The 19,301-nt window shown below is 44.6% G+C and overlaps 1 protein-coding gene across 1 annotated transcript; it reads right to left on the bottom strand.

Annotated features, from left to right (window-relative positions):
- Positions 1–7,194: 7,194 nt before the first annotated feature.
- On the bottom strand, positions 7,195–9,505 carry LOC121566846 (ras-related protein Rap-2b-like). The gene is made up of 2 exons (XM_045216148.1): positions 8,640–9,505; positions 7,195–8,267 (listed from the first exon to the last, which is right to left on the bottom strand). The coding sequence occupies exon 1, from the start codon at positions 9,236–9,238 to the stop codon at positions 8,687–8,689; it is 552 nt and encodes a 183-aa protein (XP_045072083.1). The 5' UTR covers positions 9,239–9,505; the 3' UTR covers positions 7,195–8,267; positions 8,640–8,686.
- Positions 9,506–19,301: the final 9,796 nt, after the last annotated feature.

Raw genomic sequence — 19,301 nt, 5'->3', positions numbered from 1 at the left:
CTTCCAAAGTTGTGGCAAAATGGCTTAAGGACAACAAAGTCAAGGTATTGGACTGGCCATCACAAAGCCCTGACCTCAATCCTATAGAATTTGTGGGCTGAACTGAAAAAGCGTGTGCGAGCAAGGAGGCCTACCATCCTGACTCCGTTACACCAGCTCTATCAGGAGGAATGGGCCAAAATTCACCCAACTTATTGTGGGAAGCTTATGGAAGGCTACCCGAAACGTTTGACCCAAATTAAACAATTTAAAGGCAATGCTACCAAATTCTAATTGAGTGTATGTAAACTTCTGACCCACTGGGAATGTGATGAAAGAAATGAAAGCTTAAATAAATAATTCTCTCTACTATTATTCTGACATTTCACATTCTTAAAATAAAGTGGTGAGCCTAACTGACCTAAGACAGGGAGGTTTTACTAGGATTAAATGTCAGGAATTGTGAAAAACTGAGTTTAAATGTATTTGGCTAAGGTTTATGTAAACTTCCAACTTCAACTGTATATCACTGGGTTAGATCCAGGGTGTACTTTAACAACCATATCACTGGGTTAGATCCAGGGTGTACTGTAACAGCTATATCACTGGGTTAGATCCAGGGTGTACTTTAACAACTACACTGCTCAAAAAAATAAAGGGAACACTTAAACAACACAACGTAACTCCAAGTCAATCACACTTCTGTGAAATCAAACTGTCCACTTAGGAAGCAACACTGATTTGACAATAAATGTCACATGCTGTTGTGCAAATGGAATAGATAACAGGTGGAAATTATAGGCAATTAGCAAGACACCCCCAATAAAGGACTGGTTTTGCAGGTGGTGACCACAGACCACTTCTCAGTTCCTATGCTTCCTGTTCCTGGCTGATGTTTTGGTCACTTTTGAATGCTGGCGGTGCTTTCACTCTAGTGGTAGCATGAGACGGAGTCTACAACCCACACAAGTGGCTCAGGTAGTGCAGCTCATCCAGGATGGCACATCAATGCGAGCTGTGGCAAGAAGGTTTGCTGTGTATGTCAGCGTAGTGTCCAGAGCATGGAGGCGCTACCAGGAGACAGGCCAGTACATCAGGAGACGTGGAGGAGGCCGTAGGAGGGCAACAACCCAGCAGCAGGACCGCTACCTCCACCTTTGTGCAAGGAGGAGCAGGAGGAGCACTGCCAGAGCCCTGCAAAATGACCTCCAGCAGGCCACAAATGTGCATGTGTCTGCTCAAATGGTCAGAAACAGACTCCATGAGGGTGGTATGAGGGCCCGACGTCCACAGGTGGGGGTTGTGCTTACAGCCCAACACCGTGCAGGACGTTTGGCATTTGCCAGAGAACACCAAGATTGGCAAATTCGCCACTGGCGCCCTGTGCTCTTCACAGATGAAAGCAGGTTTACACTGAGCACATGTGACAGACGTGACAGAGTCTGGCGACGCCGTGGAGAACGTTCTGCTGCCTGCAACATCCTCCAGCATGACCGGTTTGGCGGTGGGTCAGTCATGGTGTGGGGTGGCATTTCTTTGGGGGGCCGCACAGCCCTCCATGTGCTCGCCAGAGGTAGCCTGACTGCCATTAGGTACCGAGATGAGATCCTCAGACCCCTTGTGAGACCATATGCTGGTGCGGTTGGCCCTGGGTTCCTCCTAATGCAAGACAATGCTAGACCTCATGTGGCTGGAGTGGGTCAGCAGTTCCTGCAAGAGGAAGGCATTGATGCTATGGACCGCCCCGCCCGTTCCCCAGACCTGAATCCAATTGAGCACATCTGGGACATCATGTCTCGCTCCATCCACCAACGCCACGTTGCACCACAGACTGTCCAGGAGTTGGCGGATGCTTTAGTCCAGGTCTGGGAGGAGATCCCTCAGGAGACCATCCGCCACCTCATCAGGAGCATGCCCAGGCGTTGTAGGGAGGTCATACAGGCACGTGGAGGCCACACACACTACTGAGCCTCATTTTGACTTGTTTTAAGGACATTACATCAAAGCTGGATCAGCCTGTAGTGTGGTTTTCCACTTTAAATTTTGAGGGTGACTCCAAATCCAGACCTCCATGGGTTGATACATTTGATTTCCATTGATAATTTTTTGTGTGATTTTGTTGTCAGCACATTCAACTATGTAAAGAAAAAAGTATTTAATAAGATTATTTCATTCATTGAGATCTAGGATGTGTTGTTTAAGTGTTCCCTTTATTTTTTTGAGCAGTGGGTTGGATCCAGGGCGTGCTGTAACAGCTATAGCGCTGGGTTTGACTCTCTGCCCAGAATAATTCATCTTGAGATACTGTTCTAGAGTAGGGCGGTGTCTCGGTTCTGTTTAGACAAGTCTCTCTCTATTTCATAGATTCTTCTATCTAGCTATCTAACTCCCCCTCCCCTTTCTGTAAAATGCCAGCGCCATCTCTCTCTCCCTCTCCCTTCCCTGTCTCTCAGCAGTAAGTACAGGCCGTGTGCCTCAGACATGTCCTGACAGCAGAGTTTGATGAATTACAAAAATGACAGCGATTCTGTGGCATTCCGTCCCATTAAAGTCCCCCTCTTTTAGGTCTGAACTGGAACGCTGCACCCTGTGGAGACCACAACTGGAACGCTGCACCCTGGGCAGACCACAACTGGAACGCTGCACCCTGGGCAGACCACAACTGGAACGCTGCACCCTGGGCAGACCACAACTGGAACGCTGCACCCTGGGCAGACCACAATTAGAGTCAAGTTGCCCCTCAGAGGCTGATCCGAAGTCAGATTTGCCTTTCCCCCCCTAATAGTAAAGGTTAGGATTTGGTGGTGGGTAAGGTGATCCTAGAGTAACTTCTATCATTATTACCCACTTAAACCCTTTCAATTTTCTGATGACCCATCAAATTATAACCACAACTCAGTCCTGAGATGAGCCTCTGACCCAACAAGAGTTGGCCATGATCAACTCAGTCCAGAGATGAGCCTCTGACCCAACAAGAGTTGGCCATGATCAACTCAGTCCAGAGATGAGCCTCTGACCCAACAAGAGTTGGCCATGATCAACTCAGTCCTGAGATGAGCCTCTGACCCAACAAGAGTTGGCCATGATCAACTCAGTCCAGAGATGAGCCTCTGACCCAACAAGAGTTGGCCATGATCAACTCAGTCCAGAGATGAGCCTCTGACCCAACAAGAGTTGGCCATGATCAACTCAGTCCTGAGATGAGCCTCTGACCCAACAAGAGTTGGCCATGATCTACCCACCATTTGGGAACATCTGTTCTGAGCCTATTATCCACTCCCTCTCAACTCAGCTCCAATGGGCTTTACTGCTTTCACTGTTCAGTTCAAAGTACAATTACACAGCAAAATGAGATGGCAATAAGACTGTGGTGATTAAGCAATGATTAGGAAATTAAAACAGCAGTCTGAAGAAACTCTGTCTTACTGCCAAGAGCCTACAGCCCCAGTGCCTTGAGGAGGGGTACAACTGTCTGTCTGTGTGTTTGTCTTACGAGAGGGTGGGACTGTGTATGTGTTAACAGAGTGGGAGAATGTGTGTGTGTGTGTGTGTTTCACAGAGTGTAAAATAACTCCCCATAGTGTGTGTGTGCTCACCCCTCACTCCAAGCAAGACTAACAGAGGCATGGCTCCAGTGTTGAAATGAAACCATGGTAACCCCCCCATACTGAAATCAGGGTAAATCAAAGCTTAAATATTGAAAGAAGCACACTGTGAAGATATTGTCACATTAAATGTATATTTTCCAATTAGGAATGTCAAGTAACAGGCACTGTGCCACACAGACTGGGAAAGAGAGAGGGAAAGAGAGAGAGAGAGACAGAGAGAGGGAAAGAGAGAGAGAGAGACAGAGAGAGTGTGTGCTGACAGCACCACCACAAAAACAAACCCAGAAGACATCACAACAAACGTACATGTAAGTCTAATTTTAAACGTAGCTAGACCCTTGTAATGACAACAGACACATGAACACACACCGCACATTGGCCTCAGCATTTGCCACAGACACAACCCAACCTCAAAATAACCCAGTGACGTCCAGAGACGAAGAGCACCCTCTAATTCAAATAGGAGTCTATATGGTGAATAAGAACCATGTATTTGGCAGTTCCAGTTTTACATCTCTCTCTGCAACAGATGAAACATCTCTAGACACAGATCTAGGATCAGATTTCCTCTACCACTTATCGGTTTTCGGGTCACGGAGGAGAGGACGAATGATAGACGGTGGAGGACGGACTTTTTTACTCAAATGAGAAAAGGCCATTGGCTAATCAAAGAGAAGGAGAAATTCAAATCATCCTACTCCCATATTGTTCTAAGACACCATGGTTAGGACAATGGCAAGGCCTATACACTAAATCTAACAATTTGACACAGTCAAAAGCAACATGTATGGCCTAGAAGAGAGGTTAGGAATCTAATACTATCACAAGAGCGGCCTGACCTCCAGCTACAGAACTAGCCCCAGGCTAAGCAGACAGTTGGCCACTCATACCCCATGTCCCCCTAACCATGGCAACCACATCACATGACCACCAGGCCAATGACAATGCAGACAGTATGTAAATCTCATGACCACTTCTTGATGGCTGAAAAGCACAGGGTCTATACAGTGGGGCGGGGCGCTCAGGATGTTACAGACAACAAAATACAACACAGAATCTGTCCCACTTCACAATATTTGGCACTAAAACCAATGTACTGACATGGTTGTTACAAAGGCATGTGCAGAGTACTTAGGCTACACACAGTTAGGTACACTACACTGTTACATAGTATTTAGAATGACTCAGTTCTAGGTTCTAAAACTAAAAAGTTTACCCTAGACTAGATGGCTCTGAACCGTTCAACCCACTCAACAGAACCCTGTTTGGTAACGAGGAGAGGAAGTGAAACGTTCACCCTCTCCTCTCTACAGGAAGAGAGGACTAAAGAGAAAACAGGAACTCTAGACTACACACAGTCTAGCCCTTTCCTCTCTAAAGGGCAAATTCTTCTGCTATCAGATGTTTACACCCTAGCAGGGGGTTGAAGAGTGGCAGCGCAGAGGGGAAGAAATATCTGGCGCAGACCTTTCTGATACACTGATGTAGCCATACAGCACAGAGAGAGATCCACCCACAGCTCTATAGCACACGGTGACCTGTCTATCGATCGATCTGTCTGTCTCTCATCGTGTTTTAGCCGACTAAGGCCTGAGAGGCTACAAGCCTTTTCATTAAGACAGGAGATACACTCCAGCACAGCAATATACTCCAACATGTAGCCTACAGGCTAAATGCTAGCCCTGTGGCTAACTGAAGCTGCCATTGACAAGACTGTTGAGGGTAGCAAGTAAAAATGTGAGAGAGTTGTGCAGTTAACGAGAATAAAAAAAATACACAATAATGAATGTAAAATGCCAGACAAACAGTTACTCTCTCTCTCAGTCTACAAAGACACACAGCCACACACACCAACACCCCAGGCAGACAGAAGTCCAGACAGAAAGGCACAACGTCACAACTAGATTGACAAGGCATATTCACCTCTCGTTTTGTAAAGGCTGTTGATATACTACCGTGTCCCAACCTGTTGGAGAAACACTTTGGCAGGTATTGTTTGGAACGCTGACATTTTACGCACACAAATGCCATAACATCCCTCTAGCCTAGGTCACAAGACTGAAGCCAGAACAGGATAAATGACAACAAAGCCCGTCTCAGCTACTACGCAACATACAGACCTATACTGAAAAGGTTTACATGCAGTTACACACACAGGACACACTCGTATCCAGAGATGCATGTACACACAGACACACTGCCACATAAATATGTACACACACATGCAAGACCAGTCTTCTTGTTGTTTCCCTTGATCCAGATCAGACCATGCTGCAGTCAGCCCGATCAGACCATGCAGCAGTCAGCCCGATCAGACCATGCTGCAGTCAGCCCGATCAGACCATGCAGCAGTCAGCCCGATCAGACCATGCTGCAGTCAGCCCGATCAGACCATGCTGCAGTCAGCCCGATCAGACCATGCCGCAGTCAGCCCGATCAGACCATGCCGCAGTCAGCCCGATCAGACCATGCCGCAGTCAGCCCGATCAGACCATGCCGCAGTCAGCCCGATCAGACCATGCCGCAGTCAGCCCGATCAGACCATGCCGCAGTCAGCCCGATCAGACCATGCAGCAGTCAGCCCGATCAGACCATGCTGCAGTCAGCCCGATCAGACCATGCAGCAGTCAGCCCGATCAGACCATGCTGCAGTCAGCCCGATCAGACCATGCTGCAGTCAGCCCGATCAGACCATGCTGCAGTCAGCCCGATCAGACCATGCCGCAGTCAGCCCGATCAGACCATGCTGCAGTCAGCCCGATCAGACCATGCTGCAGTCAGCCCGATCAGACCATGCCGCAGTCAGCCCGATCAGACCATGCTGCAGTCAGCCCGATCAGACCATGCTGCAGTCAGCCCGATCAGACCATGCTGCAGTCAGCCCGATCAGACCATGCTGCAGTCAGCCCGATCAGGGCAGGATAATCCCTGTTGGTAAACACACACACCCGTCTAGCTCAGCTTCACTGTCCAACACACCTCCATTATTTCCACCTTCACTGCATAGTGACACCCACACACTGGGCTGGGAGGCACTGGAACTCCCTGTCACTGGACACTTAACCTTCAGTGTTACCTTTGACCTCATTTCTACATTCTATCACTGACTGCAGAGTTTTGAAATGGCACCGTTTACAAACACATTTATACATTTAAGCTGTGACTGCCCCACTGGTAACCTAGAGAGAGCAGACTGCCCTACTGGTAACCTAGAGAGCAGATTGCCCCACTGGTAACCTAGAGAGCAGATTGCCCCACTGGTAACCTAGAGAGCAGATTGCCCCACTGGTAACCTAGAGAGAGCAGACTGCCCTACTGGTAACCTAGAGAGCAGACTGCCCCACTGGTAACCTAGAGAGCAGACTGCCCCACTGGTAACCTAGAGAGAGCAGATTGCCCCACTGGTAACCTAGAGAGCAGACTGCCCCACTGGTAACCTAGAGAGCAGATTGCCCTACTGGTAACCTAGAGAGCAGACTGCCCCACTGGTAACCTAGAGAGCAGACTGCCCCACTGGTAACCTAGAGAGCAGACTGCTCAATAGAGTGGATTTGATTTACCAGATAGAGAACTGAAACAACACGTACAAAGACAGAAAACAAGAATGTGTCTTAAAAAAATGCAATTTGTATTAAAAGTATTTTCAAAACAAACAGACAGCTGTTAAAAGGCTGGTCTGAAATTAAACTTACAATCGGGTTAGATTTTAAATGGTACATCACATTTTCTTTTAAAAACAAAAACAAACATAGAATTCCTTTGATTTAAGTGCTCTGGAAGAAGCGTTTGGTGTGGTTAAGTCAAGGGGCTCCAGTACCTGTGTATTTAAATTTAGATTTGGCCAAACCCAAGAGAGAAATTGCAACAAAAAAAACCTTAGTTTTCAAAAGGCCAAAACTAAAAGAGAAGACAACCACCATTCCTTTATCAAAAGGCTTTTTGTTTCATTTTTTCCTTCTTCTCCCACCCCCAAGAGATTATCCAGAGCAACAGTTAAGAACTTTGTGGATTGCCATGTTGTGGGATTCTTGTGGAGACACTCTCTGGTTGGCACTGAATTTGAACAGCTGATTTGTTTTGGAAAGGCACTCGATGCAAGGGCGGTCGGGTCGCCGTCCGTATGTCACTAAAGTAAGGTCCTCGCACACGTTGAAGGAGAAAAAAAATGGGTGACACTCGTCATAACACTCCACAAAAATGGTGTCCAATTCTAACATCATTGACTTTGAAAAACATCAACTTCGTGTGTTGTGGTCACAGAACATGACTCCAAGAGGGTGTGAGAAATGTCACCTAACCCCTCAACTCCCCCACAAAACAACAACAAATGTGCAGCAATTAACAAAATATAATTTTCTAGTCATCTCCACTTTTCATAAAGAAATATCAGGTCCCAGTCTCAATGTCTTTGCGTTGGGGATAAGTTCCAGTTGTGAGTGCAAGCGGAGACAGGGGTTGCTAACTCAGCTGATCTCTATCTCTGCCACTTATGTTGACGTCAATGGTGTACATTGAGTTTGCTGCAAAGATACTCCAGCCGAGCAGAATTCCTGAAGAGTGGCCCCCACCTCCCTGTTTCGCCGCTCCCCTCCTCCCCTGCGGTAGTCCTCCCTTCCTTCTGTCCAAGGCCAGGGTGAGCCACGAAGAAGAAACCAACAGTACAGACTCCCTGCAACACACCTCCAAAGACAAAAAATATATATGGTGAAATAAAAACGTCCGTTTGCGTTGAAAGATTCAGAGAACATCTCAACATAGCACCGGGCAAACTGTTTTCCAAGGATGCAAGTGCCCGTTTCAAATGTTAGCTATTTTCCCAGAATATTCAAGTATTCTGCCATGTAAACACTGGTATAGATGAGCTGTTTCTGTCTTTTCTAAGCATGTGCAACACATAGTAGTAGGACACTTTCCAAAATGATGATGACAGTTAACAGTTAACACCAAAGTATTGTTCAAAATGTGTCTGTTTTTGTCTTCAAGCAAAACGTGTTAGTTTTCTCGATTCTTGTTGGTTTAACTTTAAATTAATATTAGGAATGGCTCACTCACCATTTGCAAACTTAAAAAAATTCGAAGAAAAAGTACATGTTCTCCTTTTAAATAATAACACAGGACGTGCAGCACTTGTCATCTCCACCTGGTGCTGAAGCATAGTTCATCTGTCTGACAATTTCTGCAAACAGTTCGTCCACCGAGCCTTTATTTTTGGCTGAAGTTTCCATAAACGGGCAATTCCACTCATCCGCCAGTGCTTTCCCCTCCCCGGACGAGACCTCCCTCTCGCCCTCCAGGTCCACTTTATTCCCGACCAGAATCATCGGCACCCTCTCGTTCCGTTTCACCCGGATGATCTGATCCCTCATTGGTTTGATGTCTTGGAAGCTTTGTTGGTTGACCAAGCTGTAGACTAGGATGAAGCCCTGCCCGTTTTTGATGTACAGGTCTCGCATGGAGGCGAACTGCTCGGTCCCCGCCGTGTCCAGTATCTCCAGAACGGAAGGAGATGAGTCCACCTCGATCTCCTTTCGGTAGAAATCCTCTATTGTGGGATCATATTTCTCTATAAAGGATCCAGTTACGAATTGCACAGTCAATGCGGATTTTCCAACCCCGCCGGATCCGAGCACCACTACTTTGTATTCTCTCATGGTTCTGAAAACAGTCCTCTCTCTTCTCTGATTCCTCTCGAAAGCGCTCCCCGTCCGCTAGCCGCCCTGCTGTGTTTCAAACCGCAAGCAGCGACGCCGTTGTGCCTCCGGACGCAGTTTTTAGACCAAATCCGCAAGTTCGGGGTGAGAGTAGGGTTGGTTCCGACCGTGACCCAGCATTAGAAATGTGACATGTTGAGCACCACCGTTTTTTGAACCTTGTGCAATGCCTGTGTTCGTGGAGTGGCCACGGCGCGCTCTCTTCCTGCCGACACTCCACAGTACGTAGCCAACGTCTTCACGTTGAACAGTTTGCGCTCCGTTTTCTTAAAGGCGCAGACACACACCCTGGCCGCTGTCAAAAATCATGAGTCGGCGACAGGAAACTGCCACACCTTTGGCATGCGTGCATGGATAAAGCTTGAGTCACAATGTTTGAATCATTGCATTTTTCGGCCATGGTTGCACACCTCAATCAGACATAGATGTCTACTTAACCTTGTTTTATTTCTTGGTGAATAAACAACGCTGAGTTGGTAAGCTCTCTGACATTGCTTTCAACCATCCAACGCTTTCAGGTGATATAGCCTAGGCCCTGCAGTGGATATCAAAAAGCAGAAGGGACTATGAGTTCGCCTGGGACTAAATTACTGTTACCTTAAATATAATATGCATCAGAGTATGTTGACATTAGTGAGTTACTTATTCACACCTTCTTCAGACAAGCAGGGTCTCACACCCACCCACATGATACTTTCTGCCACTGACAGTACAGTCCAGTGGACGTCCATGTCATGAAACATAGCAGCACTGCAACAGGGGTCATCATAATACGTTAAACCAATGTGAGACTATTGATTGTTTTCCAGCTTCATCTATCATTTGAGAATATGTTATACAATACAACCCCTTTATTTATCCCTTTGGGCAAGTCATTTTAGTTCTGACCTGGTGTTGTCTATGGGGCTGGGGAAGTCTTAAAGGTTTGGCCCACCTCTCTGTGGGCGTCTGTGACATGTTACCATTGAGCTGACTGGAACCAGCCTTGTGTGATAAGTGTTATTGGTTTAGTCATCACAGGTGATTGTGCTAGTGGTCATGGAGCACAGAGAGATCACAACAGAACCATAAGGGTTGGCACATAGCTGTGTGTGTGTGTGTGTGTGTGTGTGTGTGTGTGTGTGTGTGTGTGTGTGTGTGTGTGTGTGTGTGTGTGTGTGTGTGTGTGTGTCTGGGTGTGTGTGTGTGTGTGCGTGTGTGTGTGTACCTGTGTGTATGTGTGTGTATGTTTGTGCCTGTGTGTGTATGTGTCTGGGTGTGTGTGTGTATGTATGTGAGAGTGTGTACCTGTGTGTATGTGTGTGTATGTTTGTGCCTGTGTGTGTGTGTGTGTCTGGGTGTGCGTGATTGAGTGAGAGAGTGCACTATATCAGGGAGCAGTCAGTTACGTCACAGTATTGCCTGTCAGGCATTAACCAGGGTTACTTCTGTTAGGGAAACTCCAGAGGGTAATTTTCCAGTTAGTCCAAAGTGGAGATTTACATAGAATGATAAAGCTATGTTGTGATTCAGGACAGAAGATCCAGCTTTTGAAATCACAAGGGAAACATTTTTCTGTTGCACCATAGTTTTATTGTGTTGCAGACACTTCAGATTTTTCCATATCTTACCACCCATGAGAGCCTTTACAAAGACACGGCAACTCTATTTTTTGAGTTTTTTTTTTTACATAACACTATTGAAGAGCAACACGTTGGTATCATATCACCCCCTGTGGCTGTTAAATATTTTCACTTGACAGCCAGCGAATAAATACATTGTCTGTCTGTCAGTCTCTCTTTCTCTCTTTCTCGCTCGCTTGCTCTTTCTCCCCATCTCTTTCTCTCTCTCTCTCTCTCTCTCTCTCTCTCTCTCTCTCTCTCTCTCTCTCTCTCTCTCTCTCTCTCTCTCTCTCTCTCTCTCTCTCTCTCTCTCTCTCTCTCTCTCTCTCTCTCTCTCTCTCTAGGTGTGATCACCACTGTGTAATCAATTGCAGGACAGTATAGTCGTCTGTAGCTCAATTGGTAGAGCATGACCAGGGTAGTGGGTTCGATCCCCGCGACCACCCATACGTAAAAATGTATGCGCACATGACTGTAAGTCGCTTTGGATAAAAGCGTCTGCTAAATGGCATATTATTATTATTATTATTATTATTATAGGGTGCTGATGATTAGACCTCAGTGAACTCGTCACCTCGTCACCTCGTCACCTCGGGGCAGAACGAATGAGGGAATGGAATCGGTCAGATCGATAGGTTTTTAATCTCACCACACATCCAATGATAACACAACACACAGCAGCTGATCTCAGGCTGTTCTGGGTCAGTGAAAAACCCTCTGTGATTGGGCGACCCTCTGAGACCACTAATACAGCTTGTTTTATGATGGTCAAGGCAGGACGCGGTTGGATAAAACATGTCAGGTGGATAATAAACATGGTTTACAGAATATGAACACACACACACACACACACACACACACACACACACACACACACACACACACACACACACACACACACACACACACACACACACACACACACACACACACACACACACACTCACACACACACACACACACACACACACACACACACACACACACACACACACACACACACACACACATACACACACACACACACACACACACACACACACACACACACACACACACACACACACACACACACACACACACACACACACACACACACACACACACACACACACACACACACACACACACACACACACACACACATAGATTAAATGAACTCAAAGCCAGTCATCTCCTCCATTGAGCTACCACAGCCCAGACGTGTATAACTGCTGGTCTTTTGTTCTAGCTGGTCAGTTGCTGCGGAGACACAGCAGGTCATGGCCCTTACTGGCTCTTCTCAGCCTGGGGGTGTGGATTGGCCTGTCCAATGGGGACTGGAGACAATCCAATCCAGAGGCTTTAAAAATGATGCAGGAATGTCACACCTTAGGGCCTGGGTGGCCAGTCAGCCATGTCCATTGAGACCTTTTCACACGCGAGTGATAATTAGGCCTGTAATTCATCAGCTACTGTGTTGTGTTTCCCAGGTGAATCTCTGTTAGCAGGTAATGCTTGATGTAATTGGATAATGATGTCTGCTGTCTCACGTGCTGGTCAATGGTGCCTTGGCCTCCTCTCTTCCCTTGGCACCGGTACTACACACTCACACACACACTCACACGCACACACACACACACACGCACACACACACACACAAACACACACGCACACACACACAAATGACACCCTGTGGGAGATATTTGATACTATAAAAATCAACAAGTTTGCCAGATGACAGTGAAAACAGGTTTTGACAAAAAGCGAAACGGAACAACTGCACGTGTCCACACACAGCCACTGATACATAATGAAATGCAACACCCCTCATTAACGCATGTTACCACACGTTGCTGTGGGAATCTTGGTGTGCCCCAACCACAAAGAAAAACAGTTAAGGCTTTTCTACATAACCTTTTTGTTGATAAACACTGTTCTTCTGTAAATCTGTTCTCATGTCGTTACATGTAGGAGAGATGACATAGACACATAGACATAGACATGATGATGACATAGAACACAGCAACCCAATATGGCTCCTTCTTTGTCTAAAGACAATGTTGTTTCCTTATATGGGATTTTAAAACCTTCCCCTTTTTCTATTTCCATTGTTCCCTTTATTTGTCATTCTTCTGTTATCTCAGGGACTAGAGGGACTGACATCTCTGATTCCACTGTGATCCTGCTAAATATCAATTTGGTAATGAAATATCATAGTTGACACCAGTGGCGTTTAAGATGAGGGAGGATGCTTTTTTTGTTTTTTTTTTATGAGCATGGCCTTATTTCTCTTACAGCATGTTGGATGACTGTCATTCATATTCCATTCACCCAGTTCAATGTAACATCGATAGGTTTAGGCTACTACATGATACTCAAATTGTCCCTATACCCATCAGGTTGCTACAATGTAGGTGCACAGGTCAAGATACATTTTTTAGTAGTCAAGGTGACAGACAGTGACACATTCAATAACGCCTTGCACACTCTTGCCTGCATCTAGCTGATCTAGGATGTAATCATTAGTCTAACAGTTGTGAACGAGAGTATCTATTGGACAAATTCAGGTATGTTTATCCCCGTTTCGTTCTGTTTGCTTCCGTTTAATTAAAGTTTTTCAACAGAATCGGTGGAATGAATACATTCCTGATCACACGCAAACTCAGTTCACTTTCATAGCAGCCACATACAAACAGCATGATCATTTTGCTCATTGTATAATTCCTTCTCGCATCTATGCACTCTCCCCCTCTCACCTTTTCCCTTCGCTTGTGGACTTCAGTGCACAACACAAAACCTTTCCAAGCCAAACCTTCATATCAAAGTCACTAACCACTACACAGAGACTACATTGTTGTCACCATATTATCTAACATCATAGACAACATAGCTACTAGAACTAACACGTTAGTTAACCTGCTACAGTCATGCAGTACAATGTACAGTCAGAAAGCAGTTTAGCAGTTACAACGGTGGGCTCCGGTGGCAATAAATTACTAAGACCAAAAGCTTATCTTGACTTGGAAGAGTTCTAGTGTTGGATAGCCATAGCCAGCTAGCTAACATAGCATCCCTCTCTGTTTGAGCCGGGTGTTTGAGAAGGCTAAACTAGCTAGCTGCATTCGCTAGCTAAGTAAGTGAAAGTTTAAAAAATAGAAGGAAATAAGCTAGCTTTCTGTCGATCACTCTCGTTTCTCCTTCAGTTTTGAATAAATTAATTTGTTCAAATCTGTTCAACTATTGTCTTTCTCTCTCTTTGAGTCAACTACTCACCACATTTTATGCACTGCAGTGCTAGCTAGCTGTAGCTTATGCTTTCAGTACTAGATTCATTATCTGATCCTTTGATGTCAGTTCATGCTGCAAGACTTCCGGTAGTTTGGAGGACATCCTCTGGAAGTTGTCATAATTACGAAGGTGGTGAAGTCAATGTACCCAGAGAAGGACGGAAACTAGCTGTCCTCCGGCTACACCATGGTGCTACCCTACAGAGTGCTATTGAGACTACTGTAGACCTTCATTGCAAAACAGTGTTTTTATCAATATATTTTGTTTAATTTTATCAAAAAATTGCTTTTTTAAATGTTTCACTATTTTTATTTTCTGAAATTCACTGAGGAGGATGGTCCTCGCCTTCCTTCTCTGAGGTGCCTCCACTGGTTGACACCCTCTAAGTGAAATGGCCCTTAGAGCGGCATCCCTGTGAGCCTGTATTCAGCATTAACAGGATATAACAGGACACTGTATTCAGCATTAACAGGATATAACAGGACACTGTATTCAGCACTAATAGGATATAACAGGACATAATCCACTGGGTCAGCCACGGCAGAGTGACAGCAACATAATTAACACATCTCTGTGACGAAACAGCTAATTAATGATAGCGTGAAGTATCTGTGTTATATTCCCTTGACATAGTTGGATTGTCACAGGGAAAGAAGGAGGGAGTGTTGCATATTTAGTGTTATACAATTTCAAATTGAATTAATGATTGTATTTATAGGCTACTGTTAGCTAGCCCACTAAATGGATCAAATCAAGTCAATCAAATCAAATGTTATTGGTCACATGCTTCGTAGACAACATGTGTAGACTAAAAGTGAAATGCTTACTTACGGGTCATTTTACAGCAATGCAGAGTTAATGATAAGATAATAATAAAATAAAATAAAATAGAAACAGTGAAATTAGGTAAAAATACACAATGAATAACACATTAAAAAAATTAGTAAAAATAACATGGCTATATACAGGGAGTAGAAAATAACATGGCTATATACAGGAAGTAGAGAATAACATGGCTATATACAGGGAGTAGAAAATAACATGGCTATATACAGGGAGTAGAAAATAACATGGCTATATACAGGGAGTAGAAAATAACATGGCTATATACAGGGAGTAGAATAACATAGCTATATACAGGAAGTAGGAAACAACATGGATATATACAGGAAGTAGAAAACAACATGGCTATATACAGGAAGTAGAAAATAACATGGCTATATACAGGGAGTAGAATAACATAGCTATATACAGGGAGTAGAATAACATAGCTATATACAGGAAGTAGAAAACAACATGGATATATACAGGAAGTAGAAAACAACATGGCTATATACAGGAAGTAGAAAATAACATGGCTATATACAGGAAGTAGAAAATAACATGGCTATATACAGGAAGTAGAAAATAACATGGCTATATACAGTGAGGGAAAAAAGTATTTGATCCCCTGCTGATTTTGTACGTTTGCCCACTGACAAAGAAATGATCAGTCTATAATTTTAATGGTAGGTTTATTTGAACAGTGAGAGAGAATAACAACAACAAAATCCAGCAAAACGCTTGTCAAAAATGTTATAAATTGATTTGCATTTTAATGAGGGAAATAAGTATTTGACCCCCTCTCAATCAGAAAGATTGCTGGCTCCCAGGTGTCTTTTATACTGGTAACGAGCTGAGATTAGGAGCACACTCTTAAAGGGAGTGCTCCTAATCTCAGCTTGTTACCTGTATAAAAGACACCTGTCCATGGAAGCAATCAATCAATCAGATTCCAAACTCTCCACCATGGCCAAGACCAAAGAGCTCTCCAAGGATGTCAGGGACAAGATTGTAGACCTACACAAGGCTAGAATGGGCTACAAGACCATCGCCAAGCAGCTTGGTGAGAAGGTGACAACAGTTGGTGCGATTATTCGCAAATGGAAGAAACACAAAAGAACTGGCAATCTCCCTCGGCCTGGGGCTCCATGCAAGATCTCACCTCGTGGAGTTGCAATGATCATGAGAACGGTGAGGAATCTGCCCAGAACTACACGGGAGGATCTTGTCAATGATCTCAAGGCAGCTGGGACCATAGTCACCAAGAAAACAATTGGTAACACACTACGCCATGAAGGACTGAAATCCTACAGCGCCCGCACGGTCCCCCTGCTCAAGAAAGCACATATACATGCCCGTCTGAAGTTTGCCAATAAACATCTGAATGATTCAGAGGAGAACTGGGTGAAAGTGTTGTGGTCAGATGAGACCAAAATGGAGCTGTTTGGCATCAACTCAACTCGCCGTGTTTGGAGGAGGAGGAATGCTGCCTATGACCCCAAGAACACCATCCCCACCGTCAAACATGGAGGTGGAAACATTATGCTTTGGGGGTGTTTTTCTGCTAAGGGGACAGGACAACTTGTACAACAAATACATTTAAACTCAGTTTTTCACAAGTCCTGACATTTAATCCTAGTAAAAATGATCTTGTCTTAGGTCAGTTAGGATCACCACTTTAAGAATGTGAAATGTCAGAATAATAGTAGAGAGAATTATTTATTTCAGCTTTTATTTCTTTCATCACATTCCCAGTTGGTCAGAAGTTTACATACACTCAATTAGTATTTGGTAGCATTGCCTTTAAATTGTTTAACTTGGGTCAAACGTTTCGGGTAGCCTTCCACAAGCTTCCCACAATAAGTTGGGTGAATTTTGGCCCATTCCTCCTGACAGAGCTGGTGTAACTGAGTCAGGTTTGTAGTCCTCCTTGCTCGCACACTCTTTTTCAGTTCTGCCCACAAATATTATATAGGATTGAGGTCAGGGCTTTGTGATGGCCACTCCAATACCTTGACTTTGTTGTCCTTAAGCCATTTTGCCACAACTTTGGAAGTATGCTTGGGGTCACTATACATTTGGAAGACCCATTTGCAACGAAACTTTAATTTCCTGACTGATGTCTTGAGATGTTGCTTCAATATATCCACATAATTTTCCTTCCTCATGATGCCATCTGTTTTGTGACGTGCACCAGTCCCTCCTGCAGCAAAGCACCCCCACAGCATAATGCTGCCACATAATCTGTCTGTAAACAATTGTTGGAAAAATTACTTGTGTCATGCACAAAGTAGATGTCCTAACCGACTTGCCAAAACTATAGTTTGTTACAGTTTTTTACAATCACTTTGGCACTAATTTCAGAACCTTGACGTCATTTTTCAAAACTCTAGACACAAAACTCAAAACGGTCATCACTTGTAACACAGGCAGTCCAATGTTCAAAACATTGCATTGTGCATTCATATCTTTAAAGAAATCTTGCACTTGCACAATCATTGGTTCAAAAAACAAATTTATTGTGAAATACCAATGAAACGTTAATTTAGATCACCCACACACAAGCAACCGATAGTTTCACTGTGTCATTGTTCGTACAATCATGAAATATTGTAGTATAAAATAGGTGATACATGTTTCATTATGGTACTACATGTAAATACATCCCTGTAAAAGTACTGCAGTAGTAGAGAGAATACTACAGACACAGTGGAATCATTGAACAAAATCTGAAATATATTGATGAAAAACAATACAGTACTGTAAAACATCAAATGCAGTGTTCTTCAACTTGCTTGTACTGTAAAAAGAAAAACATAGGAGTGATTACTGTACTTCTACATTCTCATCAACTCTGTCTTGTGGATTTTTGGCCACAGGTTCTCATCTACATCACAATCGATGTTTTCATTAGCCAAACATCTTGGAAAAAACCTCCGGGCATGGCGAATCCAGGCCTGACACTGGTCTGCCGTGATGTCATTGCATGCGTCATCCATGGCCTGGAGAAGAGTGACTTGTTCATGAGGGTGCCTATCATAAACCTTCCATCTCCATGTGTAGAACAATTCCTCAATCGGGTTAAGGAAAGGAGAGTATGGGGGTAAATACAGGGTGGTAAATTGTGCATGGGCCTGAAACCATGCTTGCACCATATGAGCATGGTGGAACCTGACATTATACTACACAATGACATAGGTCACGCCATCAGCTCTACAGACCTCATCGAGCTCATCAAGGAAGGTTACAAGGAGAGCTGCATTATATGATCCAATACGAGGTCTGCGTCCCATCACACCATCTTCTGTTATAGCTGCACACATGGTAATGTTGGCCCCACGTTGTCCAGGTACTTGGATGGTTGCCCGCTGGCCAATGAAATTCCGACCTCTCCTCCTTGTCTTGGCCAGGTTAAAGCCTGCCTCATCCAAATATATGAATTTGTGATGGTTGTCATCAGCATCCAGCTCCATCACCCTCTAAAAATACATTTTGGAAAGAGATTTACTGATTACTGTACAATGTAGAATTATTAGGGAATTTTATTACAACAGCCATCTTGAAACTGAACATACCTGAACATACTCAGTCCTCATTTGCTTCACTCTGTCTGCATTTCTTTCAAAAGGCACACAGTTGTTTTAAAGACACCTGGTGCCTTTTCAGCATGTGTGCAATAGTTTGCAAACTTATGGATTCCACATTGTTAAACATGTCTTCATTGTCCAAGATATGCTGGCAAATTTCTGTAAGGCGAATATAATTTCTGGCCCGAACCAAATCGACCACAGCCTGCTCTTGTTGGTCAGTCAGAATTTTGCCTCTGCCTCCCCTATTTGGCCTAGTCTCAATTCTACAGGGAACATTACAGTAAGAAGACACTTGGTCACATCACCTACTCTGTGATACACATTGGTATGCAGTCGTTTGACAATTGAGAGTAGCATAATGTTTAGTGCATGCTGACGACTTACCGGTTCTCATTGCGGAAAGTTCTGATTATTGAGGCCACGGTTGACCTTCTGAGGTTTGGTTGTATCATTGTAGCCGCCTCAGTCATTGTCATGCCATGATTTATGACATGGTCTACAACTATTGCTCGGATTTCTTTGGACACTCTTTGCTGTTGCTGCCGCTGTCTTGGTCCGTGGCCTTGTCCTCTACCACGTTCCCCCACGACCCCCTCTCAGAAGGGGTGCTTGTCCCCTGCCATTCCTTTGACCAACACGTCTTCCTCGTCTTCCTCCCACTACTGCTTGACCTCTATTGTGACCTGGATCACCTGCCGGCTCCATGTTACAGTACGTATC

The sequence above is a fragment of the Coregonus clupeaformis genome, chromosome 5 (assembly GCF_020615455.1).
Source record: "Coregonus clupeaformis isolate EN_2021a chromosome 5, ASM2061545v1, whole genome shotgun sequence".
Lineage (NCBI taxonomy): Eukaryota > Metazoa > Chordata > Actinopteri > Salmoniformes > Salmonidae > Coregonus > Coregonus clupeaformis.
The sequence above is the reverse complement of the archived record's forward strand: the minus strand, read 5'-3'. Positions and strand labels throughout refer to the sequence as shown.